Genomic DNA, 16146 nt, shown 5'->3' with positions numbered 1-16146 from the left:
CAGGCGTTCCCCTACTTAAGAACACCTGACTTACAGACGACCCCTAGTTACAAACGGACCTCTGGTAATTGGTAATTTACTGTACATTACAATAATCATCCATAACAGTTATCACAGGTGTCTGTAATGAAGCTTTATTGTTAATCCTGGTTCTTATGACAATCCAACATTTTTAAAATCCAATTGTCACAGAGACTAAAAATAATTTGGTTGGGGGTTACAATGATAAAGTATACGGTTCCGACTTACATACAAATTGAACTCAAGAACAAACCTACAGAACCTATGTTGTACATAACCCGGGGACTGGCTGTATTTTTTGTTTTGATGAGGGAGTTTTGGTGTCCATGGTGAGACGGTGTAGAAATCTTTGGCTTGTGCTCATTCAGTGGATTTTGACATTGAAATGTCTATATCAAAATCTGCCTGGAATAAACCTTTTATGGGATATCAATGGGAGAACACCATTCGAAGGTGGAAATAAAGAAAGACTTCACCTATTTTTTCACCAGATTGTCTTCCAAACTCCCATCAAGAATTGTGGAAAAAAGACATGTCAAAATCCCTGTAAATAAAATTATATGGGTTCAGGCATAATAAGACATGAAGTTTTATATATATATATATATATATATATATATATATATATATATATATATATATATATATACAACATGCTGCATATTTTTAATCTGATTTAGCAAAAATGTAATACTGTAATAGTCAGTTCAAGTCAAAGAGGCATCTTGCCTTCTTCCCCTTTTGGTATATCCACGATTTTGGGGAAAATATATTTATGATCTTTTAAATTCTAAATTTTGAAATTGTTGGTTGAAATCTACTTCTATTCATAGCCACAGGGGTGCACCAGCCTTAAAGTGAGTTAAAACTCTTGCCTCATGCAGCATTACTGCAGCAAGATGTTGGCAGCATAAGGGAAACAGTCATTTGCTACAAAGCACTTAAAAGATAGTGGGGGTCATTTACTAAGGGCCCGATTCGCGTTTTCCCGACGTGTTACCCGAATATTTACGATTTGCGCCAATTTTCCCTGTATTGCCCCGGGATTTTGGCACACGCAATCAAATTGTGGCGCATCGGCGCCGGCATGCACGCAACGGAAATCGGTGGCGTGGCCGAGCGAAAACCCGACGGATTCGGAAAAACCGCCGCATTTAAAAAAAGAAATGTGTCGCTTGGGACGCGCTTACCTTCACTTGGTCCAGCCCGGGGAACTCCAGCGCGATCAGATGCTTTCCAGCGCAGCAGCGCCACCTGGTGGACGGCGGAGGAACTACCTTGATGAATCCCGGCTGGACCCGAATCCAGCGCAGAGAACGCGCCGCTGGATCGCGAACGGACCGGGTAAGTAAATCTGCCCCAATGTCTCTTAACAACCAATCATCATCATCATAGGTGTTAGACATGGCATGGAGAACCCACTTGGAGAACCCAACCTGATATATTACTAGTGGATGGGGCTGTGGGGGCCGTTCCATAGCTTGCCTCAGGCAGCAGAGAGTTTGGGTTCACCCCTGCATAACAGGTGTAGAACCTAAACTTTTACTTTTGTCCAAAATGGGGCCAATTCATTATGGACATTTAAATAATTTTGGTGTAATTTACCACAACATATGTTGACTTTCTAAACATTGATGTAGGGCCATGTGTTCTAAAAAGTCAGGAGATTGCTGTATAATCGTGTGAATCTGTCCTAGAACATCCAGGTGGTCAGAGGATCACCCACATTTTCAGCAGGACTTAAAGTAAGCACCCCTGCCACCTCTTCTACTCTATCCACAGCTTTATATCTTCACAATAGTAGATAATGGCTTCAGTGGAGTTGGCAGACAGGATGTTTACACTTTGTTTGACGTTACTGGTTTGACATGGTCATGTATTATCCACTTATTATAATGATGTTCTGTTTCTTTTCAGGTGTCACTTTGTGCTCCTCATGGATTTCAATCTTCTGACTGATTCGGAGGCTCGTAGTCCTGCCCTTTCTCTCTCGGATTCTGGAACCCCTCAGCATGATCACAGCTGTAAGGGACAGGAGCACAGTGGTGAGTACAAATATTGGAAAGTATTTGATAAAACAAAATTTTGTCTGTGACATTTTTGGCGTTTTTTTTTTGGTGTTAGCATTGAAAACCTAATAAATGGCAATATTTTACCCTGTTTATGACATTAGCTTGACAGCCCTTAACCTTAGACCTTAAGTTTACTTTTTTATGAATCAGGTCACCTACAGTATCCGCCTATTGGAGACTGGATCTGATTTTTCTGATTGACACAGTTTATGAAAGCAGGTCTTTACTTATTTACAAAAAAAAATCATTTATCTGAATCACGATGTCATATCCAAGTCCATCCATGTCCAAATACCAGAAAGCTTTTGTTTTGAGGCTGTAAAAAAGAAGATATTGTACATGTGTCAGCAGTTTTTCCATGTGATGATTAGTATAGAAATCAAATTTTGTAAATTGCAGAAATCATCCGCATGGAAATTTTCCAGAAATTTCATTTTCATAACAAACTATACCATGACAATTTTTAGGAGAGGAGTTTTAAATCTGTTGCAAATGTGCAATAACATCTGCAGTGAAATCCATATGTATATATACAGATCTATGTGCAGCTACCCTTACATTTTATATAGGAGTAAAATACATTTTAGCAAAGTTCTGAGTCTATTTTAAAGGTAAATATTAAAGCTAGAGATGTCAACTACCGTATTTAAAATACAAATTTAAGAAATTTTAGAAACTGGATTATATCATGTTTTAGTTTCACAGTAAGCATTAGACTGTTCACATGCAGAAAATGAGTTGTAGATGAGTTGTATTACAGCTTAAGTGCTGTACACATTGTGGAAAAACCTGCATGTTATGTGCTGTATGTGTGTAGTTTATTCATAGTATCCGTTTACAAATGTATACAGAGAATAATGACACTTACATGGAGAGTAATCTGTGTGATTATGGATGGGTTCTCACCTGACAGTTTTTCAGTTTTTGTAGACAAAACCAGGTGGTATGGATCATAAATTTAGGTAACATGTAAATCATTTTTGATACGCCTCCTTTTTTCAATGTATTCTTGTTTTTTTGGATTTAAGACTGCATCATAAAGCCTTAATATGTAAACCCCGTCTGAGTATTTCTACAGCAATTCTACTTGAATTATTTAACATTTCAAGTATCACAGTGAACGCTTAACATTTCATATTTTCTTTTAGCATTCTTATTACAATGATACAGTTCAGTTATGGTTCACAGGAGTGCTTGGACTTACCCCGTTCTGCTACATTATAGGAGCAGAACAATAAAAAATTGAAGACCCCCAACACTGATTTGAACAAAGATGTATATCTAAAATAACTGGAAACTGGAAGGGATCAGTAAATATGTTTTAAGATTTACAAATTTTCTATAGGTTCTATTATCAGTTCTATCAGTCACTCTATCAGTGATATTATTGCAGTGCCATCTAGTGGTTTTCTCAGTTTATGCTACTTCAAAAGTAAGAAAAATACTACATTAGAGATAGATGGAAAGAATAGAAATCTATAAGGCAGAATGAAAGCGCATAAAAACTGTATTATACTATGCTGTATAAAATCAGTCATATAATATGCAATAAAACAATATAATATGTAAGAATTGTTATTATGTATTTAATGACTAAATAGTTAGTGTAGGAAAATAAATAATAGAAATATTTTTATCTCTCTGGGAAGATGAATCCTATTCATTTTGCAGGGTTAAATGTTAACTTGTTTCACTATCTGCCTCAGCCTCCTTTATTCCAGGCACACCCTGTGGTCTTACTCAGCCTCAGATATTACACTTTATTATTTTGCATAGTAAATTATGGCTGGGCAGTACCGTAATTATGTGCATGAATCAGCTCTATGACCTTTACTTTAGTTTTTTTTTAAATGTATTATGTACTTCTTAATATTATCTACATGTTATTACTGTAATAGGAGTGAGTGGACATAGAACCTTTGCTAGAAAAATATATTACTGTACTTAATATTTACAGTTTTACATTTAGGTATATAAAGGAAATATCCTTTATATTTGTGATATTGTCTAATGCAGGACTGTGCCCTCCTCAATTAGCTATTGCTGTTAAATGGGGCAACTTCATTGTATAACAATGTAACCGAGACAATGTTTATCACTGTTATAGTTTAGTTCATATAGGATCAGTGTAACAGTAACAAAGTAAATCCTATCGCTTAATACTGCAATGTCAAGATTACATGTTATACATAAGTCCTATCATTACTCACACAAGGAGAAGGCATGTCAAATATAAAAATTGCAGATAGGATAAATTACCTGCTATATAGTAACAATATCACCTCTGTGAGCCTCCAGAATGGCATCAACCCAACACACATTTCAGCTTGAATCTCCTTAATTCCTGGCGTTTTTGATATGCAAATGAGCATGAGTCAAATTCTGAATCAAAGAGTCATGTTTTCTCCAGGCTGATAGCTAACCTCGCCTCCTTTTGGTTGACAGCTCAGTGTCTCTTTATATCTCAGCCTTAGCAGACAGGAAGTCCCCTTCCCTGTTCACTTCCTGTCCAAAGGCACAGTGGGGGTGAGTAAAGTTTATTTTGCCTGTTCTTGATGACCGGTTCCCTTTAAATAAAGAGCATCTGTCAGATATTTCATACTTTCCTCTCTGGCAACATATGGAAAAGACACAGACACTAATTTTTCAGCCCTTTTATGTGCTTGTCATGTAGTTTTTGAGAAATTTACACTCTAAGTAGCTTCACCTCCTTTCATTGATTGACACAAGCTAAGAACTTACACCTGGCTTCCAGTTGGTCATTTACTGTTTCCTCCCTCTACACAGTAATAGGAAGAGTAGTGGTGGTGAGTGGGAGCAGGCAGCGCATAAATTGGGGACCCTTTTTTTGTTAAAGTAAGGCTGCGCTCACATATGCCATATGTTTCAAGGACCCGTTAGGGGGATTCAAACATGTTCTTAAAACATATGGCACAGAAATATCCCACAGTGGGATGTGTCACCCAGGACCCTTCCTTCCCCTGACTACGGGTGAGGAGTTTGGCTGCTGCGGATGCACAAGGTGTTTCCCCATTGATTTCACTGTCCCTATATGGATAGTGACATAACCAGCTCCTCCCTTCCTGCTAAGTGGCGTATCCATTCATCTAGCTTACAGGATGGATGCAATTCGCTTCTATAGCCTCTGCTAAACGCATTCTTTGCTCAGCAGGATGGGAAGATGTAGGATTCCGAGTCCATCCTGCCCTTTACACCAGATACAACAACCATGCCTCCACCTGCCAGTATATGTCAATTTATATGCCCCCAACATATATACGTCGGGAGCTTTTCTGATGATGTCAACCAAGTCAAACATGATGTCAACCAAGTCAAAGATGCACACACCTCTGAGATGGTCCATTGACACTCAGGCACCCAAGAAAATTGTGTATGTCACTTTGGGATGCTTGACTCTGGTGAGTCCATAACTATAGGCATTAGCCCTTTAACCAATACAGATCATCCCTAGGTGCACATCTATGTTCCTGCAGAGACTTGCATCTGATTAAAAGTTACTTTTATATTGGGCTTTTCCGCCAGTTGTACTCTCCTCTAACCTTGCCAGGTGGATGCGGCAGGGAACCTATGTTTACCCGCCTAATGTACTCCAAGTCAAAGATACAACCAAGAAAGTGAAAAGTTTGCAAAAACTATATGATATTTAAGAGACAGAGTACAGAAATTAATAGGGCCAAACAATAAGGGGCAATCTCAGTCTGCACTTACTCCAGCCACACATTTACCAGCAAAATCACTGTACCATCAGGGACCATCAGGGAACAAGGCTACAGCATTTGTAGCTCAGGCCAGAGTCTAACTCAAATTGCTGAAATTTTGTTGAAGTGGCTTGTAATGATCCCCACATGCTAGATAGAGGGGACAATTTAGCTAGTGATAAACTATTGGCTACATTTACATAACTTTTGTTGCAGTCACAAGTGGGCTGCACATACTTGACGATAAAGTATTTATTTTCTACTAGCCATTAAAGATACTACTGCACGATGCTAAAACCTGTTTTAAAGGAGAAGTAATTGCTACTGATGCCAATAAAACTGCAAACTCATCTAAAGTCTGTGTTTTTTATTAGCATCAGGAACAATGGTTGTGTCTTTTAGACAGACGCCTTTAGGCTTCGAATGAATGTACATTCAGTGAGATAAACTCACTGGTGCACATTTACTTACGGGCCAACGGAGATCACCCGAAGTACATTGTGTTGTGATTCACAAAGATTGTGCGCCCGATATCCTGCATGTGTTGCTTCCCCGCTGAGATTCGCAGGAGTACACCTACTTCTTCCTGGTGTATGTGAGTGCATTGGTTGCAACACAATTTGAATATTAAATCCCGCGCTTGGTCCGAATCAGTCGAACTGTCCAGCGGCCCGCCTCCTGATTGCTGTCGCATGAAAGCAAACGCTAGTGCGGCACAATCCGATCGCGTGCGCCACAATTCCCAGTTAAATATCTGTCACAACTGCGCAAATGATTTTTAACTTTTTTTCTTTCAACTGATGTTGTGCAGATCTGTAACATGCTGCATAGATTATTTATGTGTTTATGATTTAAGATTAATGTATTTTCATCACTTTTTTCTATTCTGGTTTTACTTTCTGATTATAGATTCTTTTTCTATATTTTCTTTCCATGGCTATGGGGGCTGCCATTTTGCTTGAGCTCTAACAATAGCAGCTATTGATACACTTTACAGCAGCCTCATGGCCATAGGATGCAATTTCTGCGTATACCCGACTATAGCCGTATAAGTGAAGTTGGTGTTGGCAGGGAAGGTTTATGTATGATAATATATCCTTTATTAAATTGAGCAGGGAGGAGGTGCACATGTGTGGGAACATGAGAGCAGAGTGTAGATAGAGCAAACATGATGGAGCTGTTTCCTGTATTTACTGATCAGAGATGTAGAATTAGCTCAGTGTATGTCTGTGACCCCTCAGTTTGTAGACTCAATTTCCTATTCCCTTCTCTTTCACTCTACAATCCTTGCTTAGGATTAGGATCAGATAGGATCATAACAGAGAAACAGCTGAAATAAAGTAATGAATGTATATTGGAAAATTGCTCATTTTCAACAATAGAAAAAAATAGTGTCCAGGTTGAAAATTGCATACATTCTGTTAAAGAAATTCTGCCATTTGCTTTTATGCATTATGAACCAAACATACCTAGAGAATGTGTAGCTACGCTGATGCAGAAACATATCATGTTTAATCCCTGAGCTGAGTTGTTTTGCTGAAATAACAATTATAAAATTATGACAAAGAGGCTCTGTAGCTCCTGTGGCTACCCAGCGCTCTCCTCTTGCCCTAATTATGCACGGCTCCAGCCTTTTTCTCCAGCATTAGCTGAGAATACGTAACCACTGTGTTGTCCTGACAGGCAGAAGTAATGAATCACTGCATCATCACCCAGCTGCTGTGAATGAGTCATCCAGCTCAGGTTGATTAGTCATGTCTGGCAGATCTATTATATACGGCAGCCAATCTGCACCCACTTTCCGAAGGTCCTGAATTTTAAAATTGCTTTTTGAGCAAAACCATTAAGTTCAGGGACTAATTAAGTGTAGCTACGGCATTCTTAAGGTATGTTTGGTTCACAATGCATAAAAACAAATGTTAGATTTCCTTTAAATATTGATAGTGACTTTGAAATAAGAAAATGAAAATTCCTAAAATATTGGGGCTTACTTACTAAGGGTCCGTCGGACACATTTACACCTGGTTTCCCGGCGATTTCCGTTTTGTGTGAAAATGCCCCGGGATTTTGGCACACGTGATCAAATTTTGGCGCATTGCCGTCGGCTTGCACGCAACAGAAATCGGGGGCGGGCCGTTGGACGGATACGGACAAACCGCAGAATTTAAAAAGGGATATTTTTAACATGCACCAGGAAGAAGAAGGTGAACTCCGTCAGACCTCAGCGCGGAAGCGACAGATGCAGGAACTTGGGTGCACAATCTTAGTGAATTGCGGCAGAACCACATCCTCGCCGAACAATGCACCGCGGGATCGCGACAGGACTGGGTAAGTAAATGTGCCCCATTATGTATAACATAAAAACATGGTTTAGAAAATACATAATATCCTGGTGATACCTTTTCTTTTAAGGGCAGAATATTTCCAGAAGTTGGTTTAGGATGGAGCATCTTAACATAATTAACGGTCCTTAGTTTGAATGACATCTCTACCTAGTAGTCAGGTCCTATGTCACCTAGCTATTTCTGAAGCATATAAAGTGAAACAGCTGAAGGAGGTGACTTTACCATTAACACTTTTTATATGGGAAGTGACATCAAGTCTATAAATTAAAGCTTAATAAGTTGCTTTTTTATTGGCAGAGAAGAAGAAACCGGATAGAACTTATAAGATTGGTGCCTAACTTTCCCCCTCTGTGTGTGGATCAGATGCCTCAATAGAGGTCTAGAACATTAAACCAGATGCTGCTCCATGTCCTGTATCATTACTTGACAATTATGTGAAACTTGCCCACTGCCCTTCAGCACCCGCTTATTCTCTACTGTTTTCTTTTCCAAGCAGCTTAATTGTGTTAGTTCGTAATCTTCAATAAGTTAAAAATAACTTTTATATCGGCATGAGTGTTCTTCTTTAAAAGAATCCACATGCTAATAACACCGCAGTGACTACATGACAATGCCAGAAGCACCAGCCAAGTATTTTTATTTTAGCCCTTGTGCTTAAAGGGGATATTTTACCCAAATAATTTCCATACCATTATTTTTAAAGGTCGTCCAATAAGTGATAAATGATACAAAGAAGTATTAGTGCTATTGTATCCTCTATCCTCCTTAGTCTGGCAGCAATATATATGTAGATCCGTACATCTAATATGATTATTTTGTATTCTGCGGGTCCATGGTTATGTTCACATGGAGGATTTTTTAGCAAATTATGAGGCAGTTTTGTACCACAAATTCTGTTCCAAAAAAAGATCCTAATCTGACTTTCAGTGTTATAATGAGTAGCAGAGATTGATGTTTCTTTTTTTCCCCAATCATCGCTACTGAAAAAATTGACCAAAAATTGTCACTACTTATGTCACTGGTGCACAGAGACAATGGTGGGTGAAGGCACAAGAATAACACTATTATATGTCTATAATCCGTATCCAAACCTATGGCTGAAACCCAAAGCTCAGCCTCAGTTTTCTGCTGTAAATTCCATTGGAAGTTTTTGTAACAGATGTTGAGGCAGAAGAAAGTCTCATAATTTGACTCCATATCCATGGGATTAATGTATACCGTATTTTTCAGACTATAAGGCGCACATAAAATCCTTTGATTTTCTCAGAAATCAAAGGTGTGCCTTATAGTCCAGTGCTCCTTATATATGAACCATACTTACAGACAACAGCTGCCTTGAACTGTGCACAGGTCTGCCACCTGCTGGTCATTCATCCTTATAATCAGGTGCGCCTTATAATACGATGTGCTTTATAATCCGACGTGCCTTATAATCCGGTGCACCTTATATATAAACCTATATGTTTTAGCAGGCATTCATTGATGATGCGCCTTATAATCTGGTGCGACTTATAGTCCAAAAAATACAGTAGTTATATGGCACCCAAATATGGCTCTGTGCAGGATCTGTACAAGACACCTAATGGTATTATTACTACTTTAGCAGCAATATTGGTCTCCAGACCACACTTGGTACATGTTAGCCAAGAGTGAAGTATTTTTTTTTTTTTAATAAACTTCTGATGGATCTCAACACATTATAGTATATGTAATTAATGTGTATTTGACATGGTAAGTTATGGTAATTCTTATGCACTTACCACAACATGGACACCCAATGTACAGACAACATTAAGGCACTGATTTACAATGATGTGCATTTTAGTCTGTGATGTTCATGCTTAAAGGAAATTCAAGAATGATAAACCATGGGAGCTTACTCATAGATCCAGGCATTGTGACTAAAGTGATGCTAATGAGCCAGAAGGTCTCTGGTGGTATTACCAGAGCCCATCTCTGTTGTAGCTTTACAGGCTGTTACACTGTCTCCCCCTGCTCTTTCCATTGCTTGTTGTAATCTCACTGCAGAAGTGAGTTGTAGAATACAGTGGGATGGGGAAGTGCCCACTGGCTCTTTAAAATAATTTTGAAAGTTGATTTTCGAAGGAAGGGGGGCATGGATAACAAATATAAGAAGATTATAACCGTGTCTGAAATTCTGACACACCAGGGGTGTCTGTAAGTGGCTTTTGCTTCTCCATCTCCAACACATCCGCTTTTCCGGCTGAAGCAAGCATGCACTCTAAAAGCATTGGTTTTCATATGACTTTACCTCTTTTTCTTATTATTATTTGCACTGTTACAATGCAGTAGAAATCACTGTAATAATTAGTAACGGCAGATGTTAAGCAGTAGGGGATGGAAGGGTATCGTTCTACCTAGGGGATAAACATCAGTAATAAAGGATCCACGGTCGTGCATTTTAGAAAAACAACAAAAAAAGTTGATTCTCTGAGGGTTTATAACACAAATGTCTCTATGTAAAAAGCTTATCTATTGTATTTGGCATCTCTTTCCATCTCTAAATTCATTCCGAGAGTGACATTTCTGCCACCTTGACATTGTTACACAGGATATTGATATATAATGGTGTTAGATGGAGCTGCAGACATAATTCTCTAAAGCACACACCATTAAATATTCAGTAACTAATGTGTGAGCGTATGTCTGTAGAAGCATTCGCACATCAGGCTGATTTTTGTTTTTCTTTTAACATATTAGCAAAGTTTGTTGATTTTGAACTCATCAATGAGATTTCAGCGTAACAATGACTTTGTTCATGGTCACTTTCTTATGGATGAAACAAGGGTAACGTGAGGAGGGTGTAAGTACTAAAAAGCAACATTACTCAATTTGGAACATACCAAAGCTGCAGGATGAATGAATATAGTGTGTAGTATTTACTACGACTAATTAAATTCATAAGAGAAATTAAAGACACAGCATTGGAAGAACCAAGCAAAACATGGGGTTATTCAGCTTAGAAAAAAAGACAGCTGAGATGAGACCTCATTACAATATACACATACCTCAATGCTCAGTGACCAGGAAAACGGGACATCCTCAGAGGAGAGGTGGCTCTACCATCACCATAGACAGGGGCCATCCTCTACACCTAGAGGAGAGGCGGTTCTACCATCACCATAGACAGGGGGCATCCTCTATACCTAGAGGAGAGGCGGTTCTACCATCACCATAGACAGGGGCCATCCTCTACACCTAGAGGAGAGGCGGTTCTACCATCACCATAGACAGGGGGCATCCTCTATACCTAGAGGAGAGGCGGTTCTACCATCACCATAGACAGGGGGCATCCACTACACCTAGAGGAGAGGAGGTTCTACCATCACCATAGACAGGGGATATCCACTACACCTAGAGGAGAGGTGGTTCTACCATCACCATAGACAGGGGATATCCACTACACCTAGAGGAGAGGTGGTTCTACCATCACCATAGACAGGGGATATCCACTACACCTAGAGTAGAGGCGGTTCTACCATCACCATAGACAGGGGATATCCACTACACCTAGAGGAGAGGTGGTTCTACCATCACCATAGACAGGGGACATCCTCTACACCTAGAGTAGAGGCGGTTCTACCATCACCATAGACAGGGGGCATCCTCTACACCTAGAGGAGAGGTGGTTCTACCATCACCATAGACAGGGGGCATCCTCTACACCTAGAGGAGAGGTGGTTCTACCATCACCATAGACAGGGGGCATCCTCTACACCTAGAGGAGAGGCGGTTCTACCATCACCATAGACAGGGGGCATCCTCTATACCTAGAGGAGAGGAGGTTCTACCATCACCATAGACATGGGGCATCCTCTACACCAAGAGGAGAGGAGGTTCTATCATCACCATAGACAGGGGCCATCCTCTACACCTAGAGGAGAGGAGGATCTACCATCACCATAGACAGTGGCATCCTCTACACCTAGAGGAGAGGTGGTTCTTCCATCACCATAGACAGGGGGCATCCTCTACACCTGAAAACAAAAATATCACGAGTAATGGGAAAAATTTTTGATCTTATAAGTTGGACTTGATGGACTTGCAATGATACTACGATAGAAACGATTTTCCTCAATAAAGTATATTATTGTAATATTTTATATAAATTTAGCATAATCTCCATGATGTCTGTGCACACCTCAAAGTAAATTACCTCATGGATCCAGTACTGTACAACAAGAACACTTACATGCTAGTTTGTGTCCCTGAAACAGGATCTCTTCTTTCCTTATCTTCCAATTGTCTTGTTCTGGAGAAAATTGTCTTTTAAAATTATGCAAATGAGCCTCAGGGGATCCTGTCTATGTTAGAGAAGCCCCTTCTAGCTCTATCTTCTGCTAATTATTTACGCCTTACTTCCCACCTCCTCCCTTCCCAACCAGAGTGCTGGTGGTGTCACTTGGCATGAATAATTAGCAGAATACGGGGTCAGAAGGGGCTTCTGTGATGTATACAGGAGCCCATGAGGCTCATTTGTATAATATTAGAAGATCATTTTCTCTATAAATAGGTCATTAGAAGATAAAGGAAGAACACCCCAAAGTGGGGACACATCCCAAAGTGTAAGTGTGTTTGGTATAAAATACTGGATTCATGTGGTCGATTTCCTTTAAGTTCACCATGATAAAGCTCAAGGAATGATCATAAATGTAAACCAAATGACTGATCATTTCTTAAAAAACCATTATTTTGTAGACACTGAAAAGTCGCAACAGAACCAAACAGATGACTCAAACCCTGAAGATGGTTCATTAAAGAAGAAGCAAAGGCGACAGAGGACACATTTTACTAGCCAGCAGCTTCAAGAACTAGAGGCCACTTTCCAGAGGAACAGATATCCAGACATGAGCACCAGGGAGGAAATTGCAGTGTGGACCAACCTCACTGAGGCCAGAGTCAGGGTAAGCTCCAAATGTATACACTGCCATTAACAGGCCTAAATGGAATGGAAATAGTAAGATGAATATGTCAATAGACAGACAGTGTTATGTGCTCTATGTAACCATATCTTTTTGTGTGTTGTTAGTGGCAGCAGGACTGCATAAATGATAAATGACAGATTGCAGGATTGTAGCTGGACTTGGTTCATCGGAGCAGTGTCCTCATACCTCTGTGCTGTTAGATTTCTATTGAACTACTCCTTTGGCATCATCCCATTTGATCTAAGTAGTATTTCTGCTAAAAAACAAGCCAGAACTTTATATCAAAACATTGCACAGACTCTTTCTGTGTAGTAATGTTTGATGCCAACAGCAAATCCATAAAAAAAAAGTTTCAGATCAGGCATTCTATGGATTCAATAATTCACATTTATGTTTCGCTACTATCAAAATCCATCATGATAAGCCAGGGACACTTATTCAAAGATCCAGGCACCGTGACTGTGGTAATATTCTTATATTTGTTATTCATGGCGACCTTCCTCCTAAAATCAACGTAAAATTATGCTAATGAGACTCACCCAGAGCCCCTCAGTGCAGCAGTGTCAAAGGTTGAGTAGAACATGTCTCACCCCCCTCCTGCTCTCTCTCTCTCTCTGCTCCCTTTGTCTGTGTACTCCAATGAAACAACCAATGAAAAGACATCACTAAGGGGCTCTCGAACTACCCACCAGAGCCCCTCAGGCTCATCAGCATCATTTTAAAAGTTGATTTTAGAAGGAAGGAGGCCATGGATAACAAATATAAAGAGATTACCCCAGGCACAGTGCCTGGGTCTATGAGTAAGTGTCCCTGGTTTATCATGCTTGAATTTGATGGTAGATTTTATTTAAGTTGTTGATTTATAGTACAGATCTAATTTACAGCCAATTCACCATTTGTGCATCTCAAGTGTCTTATGGTTAAATTGGACAGTATAATAAATCAAAAGTAAGAATTTAATAATTTAATATTGGTATATGGCATTTCAGGAGATGAGTATCTCCAGTATATCGGGACCATGGGCAGAAGAACTTTTGGTGAATTGTAAAAGTTGACTTTATTTCTTCTATATAATAACGTTTTACTGGATTATGTGTATAATATAATATGATCTTTACTTTGTATTTGTAGGTGTGGTTCAAAAATCGGAGGGCCAAATGGAGAAAACGTGAAAGGAACCAGCAAGCCGAACTCTGCAAAAATAGCTTTGGAGCACAGTTTAATGGACTCATGCAGCCCTATGACGATATGTATTCTGGATACTCCTACAACAATTGGGCCACCAAAAGCCTTGCAACTAGCCCCCTCTCTGCCAAGAGTTTTCCCTTTTTCAACTCCATGAACGTGAGTCCTTTGTCATCCCAACCAATGTTCTCACCACCCAACTCTATTGCTTCAATGACCATGCCTTCATCTATGGTCCCTTCAGCAGTGACTGGAGTTCCAGGCTCTAGCCTTAACAATTTGGGAAACATTAACAACCTAAATAGTCCCAGCCTCAATTCAGCAGTTTCAGCCAGTGCCTGTCCCTATGCCTCTACAGCAAGTCCCTACATGTACAGGGACACTTGCAATTCAAGCTTGGCGAGTTTGAGGTTGAAAGCTAAGCAACATGCCAACTTCACATACCCAGCAGTACAGACTCCGGCTTCCAACCTGAGCCCTTGTCAGTATGCTGTGGACCGGCCAGTATGAAGGACCACCTGCAAAAGACTTGATGGTAGCCATAATACAGAAGAACTAATTGCCCTGCAGGAGATGCCTTTTATAAATAATAAAAAAAAAATGGGCATGAAAATTTCTCAGAAAAATCATTTCCATTTTTTAAAGCGAGAGAAAACTGCAGACTGTATTTAGTTTTTGGTTCCGGAGGACATTCTATACGAGTACTTCATCAGGAAGACAGTGTTTCCAACCCAAAGAAAACTGAATTCCACCAGTAGTCTTGCTTTTATAAGGCTAGCTGTTTCATTGTTGTGGTTTTTATTGAGGCTCCCAGTCTTTGTACAGTTGACTAAACCCAGAGACGTAAAAAAAATGTATAGGTCACTTGAATGAAAAGAAGATCCCCAGCTACTTATTTATCATAAGGATGACCCAAATATCAAAAAATCTGTGAACTATACACAAGCAAGAACGTGATAAAGTTGTCCACTCGGCAGCCACACACGTAGTTGTCCAACCACCAGTCACACATGTAATCTAAAGAAATAGGATGTATATATATATTATAAAAAATCTAAAATGAAACTTTTTTTTTTTCTTGTTTTGTATGTGGAATAATCTATCAAATAGAATTTAAACCTAAGACGACGCTTGTCCCAGGTGGTGCAGACTGCAAGGCCACAGACCAGATTTTTTGCTTCATGTCCGCTTAGGATTACTTTAAAGGTGTAACTTTTAACATTGGTCATTTCTTTTTCAACAGATTTTTGTGCCCCTATCCCATTTCTTCTACCCCAGTTCCATTTGAAAGGCAAAAAATAAAATAAACGTTGAATCATTTGAATTCTAGATGTCTTCTTATTTATGTTGCCACTCTTTTTTTACCCTACTTCTGAATCTCACTTGCTATCTTTTTCATACCTGCCCCTTTCATAAATGTGTAACTTTACCTGCATTTTTATACCCAAATACTGCCATACATTGTCAAATAATAATTCCATATTATAATACCGTAAAGGAGTTCCCCTAAGTTTACAAGTTATGCCCTTTTGGCATGATAGGAAACAACACGGTGATCGGAACAGGGTCCGATTGGTGGGACCTTCACTGATCACGATAAAGAAACAGTCAGTGATCCGTAGAACAGTGGTCGTGTTCTCACTAATGGGTGGCGCTCCATTCAATAGAATGGGAGTGTAGGAGGTACCCTAGAACTGCAACTTATGAATCCTCCCCTACAATCCACCTATTAGTAAGAACAGAAACGCTATTCTCCAGACCTCTGGTGGTATCAGCAGACAGACGCTCAACAATCACATTGTTACCCACTATCATGTGGAAAGAGGATAACTCGAACACATGGGGAAATCCCTTTAAT

The 16146-nt window shown here is 39.6% G+C and overlaps 1 protein-coding gene across 1 annotated transcript in view; it reads left to right on the top strand.

Annotated features, from left to right (window-relative positions):
• PITX3 (paired like homeodomain 3) overlaps window positions 1-15608 on the top strand; it is a 48482-nt gene extending 32874 nt beyond the window's left edge. Inside the window, exons 2-4 of the mRNA XM_072130117.1 lie at window positions 1939-2066; window positions 12877-13082; window positions 14235-15608. Coding sequence (XP_071986218.1) covers window positions 1958-2066; window positions 12877-13082; window positions 14235-14798 — 879 coding nt within the window. The 5' untranslated portion in view covers window positions 1939-1957 and the 3' untranslated portion in view covers window positions 14799-15608. The remainder of the gene's footprint in view (window positions 1-1938; window positions 2067-12876; window positions 13083-14234) is intronic.
• The last annotated feature ends 538 nt before the right edge of the window (window positions 15609-16146 follow it).

The sequence above is a fragment of the Engystomops pustulosus genome, chromosome 11, assembly GCF_040894005.1.
Source record: "Engystomops pustulosus chromosome 11, aEngPut4.maternal, whole genome shotgun sequence".
NCBI classification, from domain to species: Eukaryota; Metazoa; Chordata; class Amphibia; order Anura; family Leptodactylidae; genus Engystomops; species Engystomops pustulosus.
Note: the sequence above shows the minus strand (reverse complement) of the source record. Positions and strands in the feature narration are given on the sequence as shown.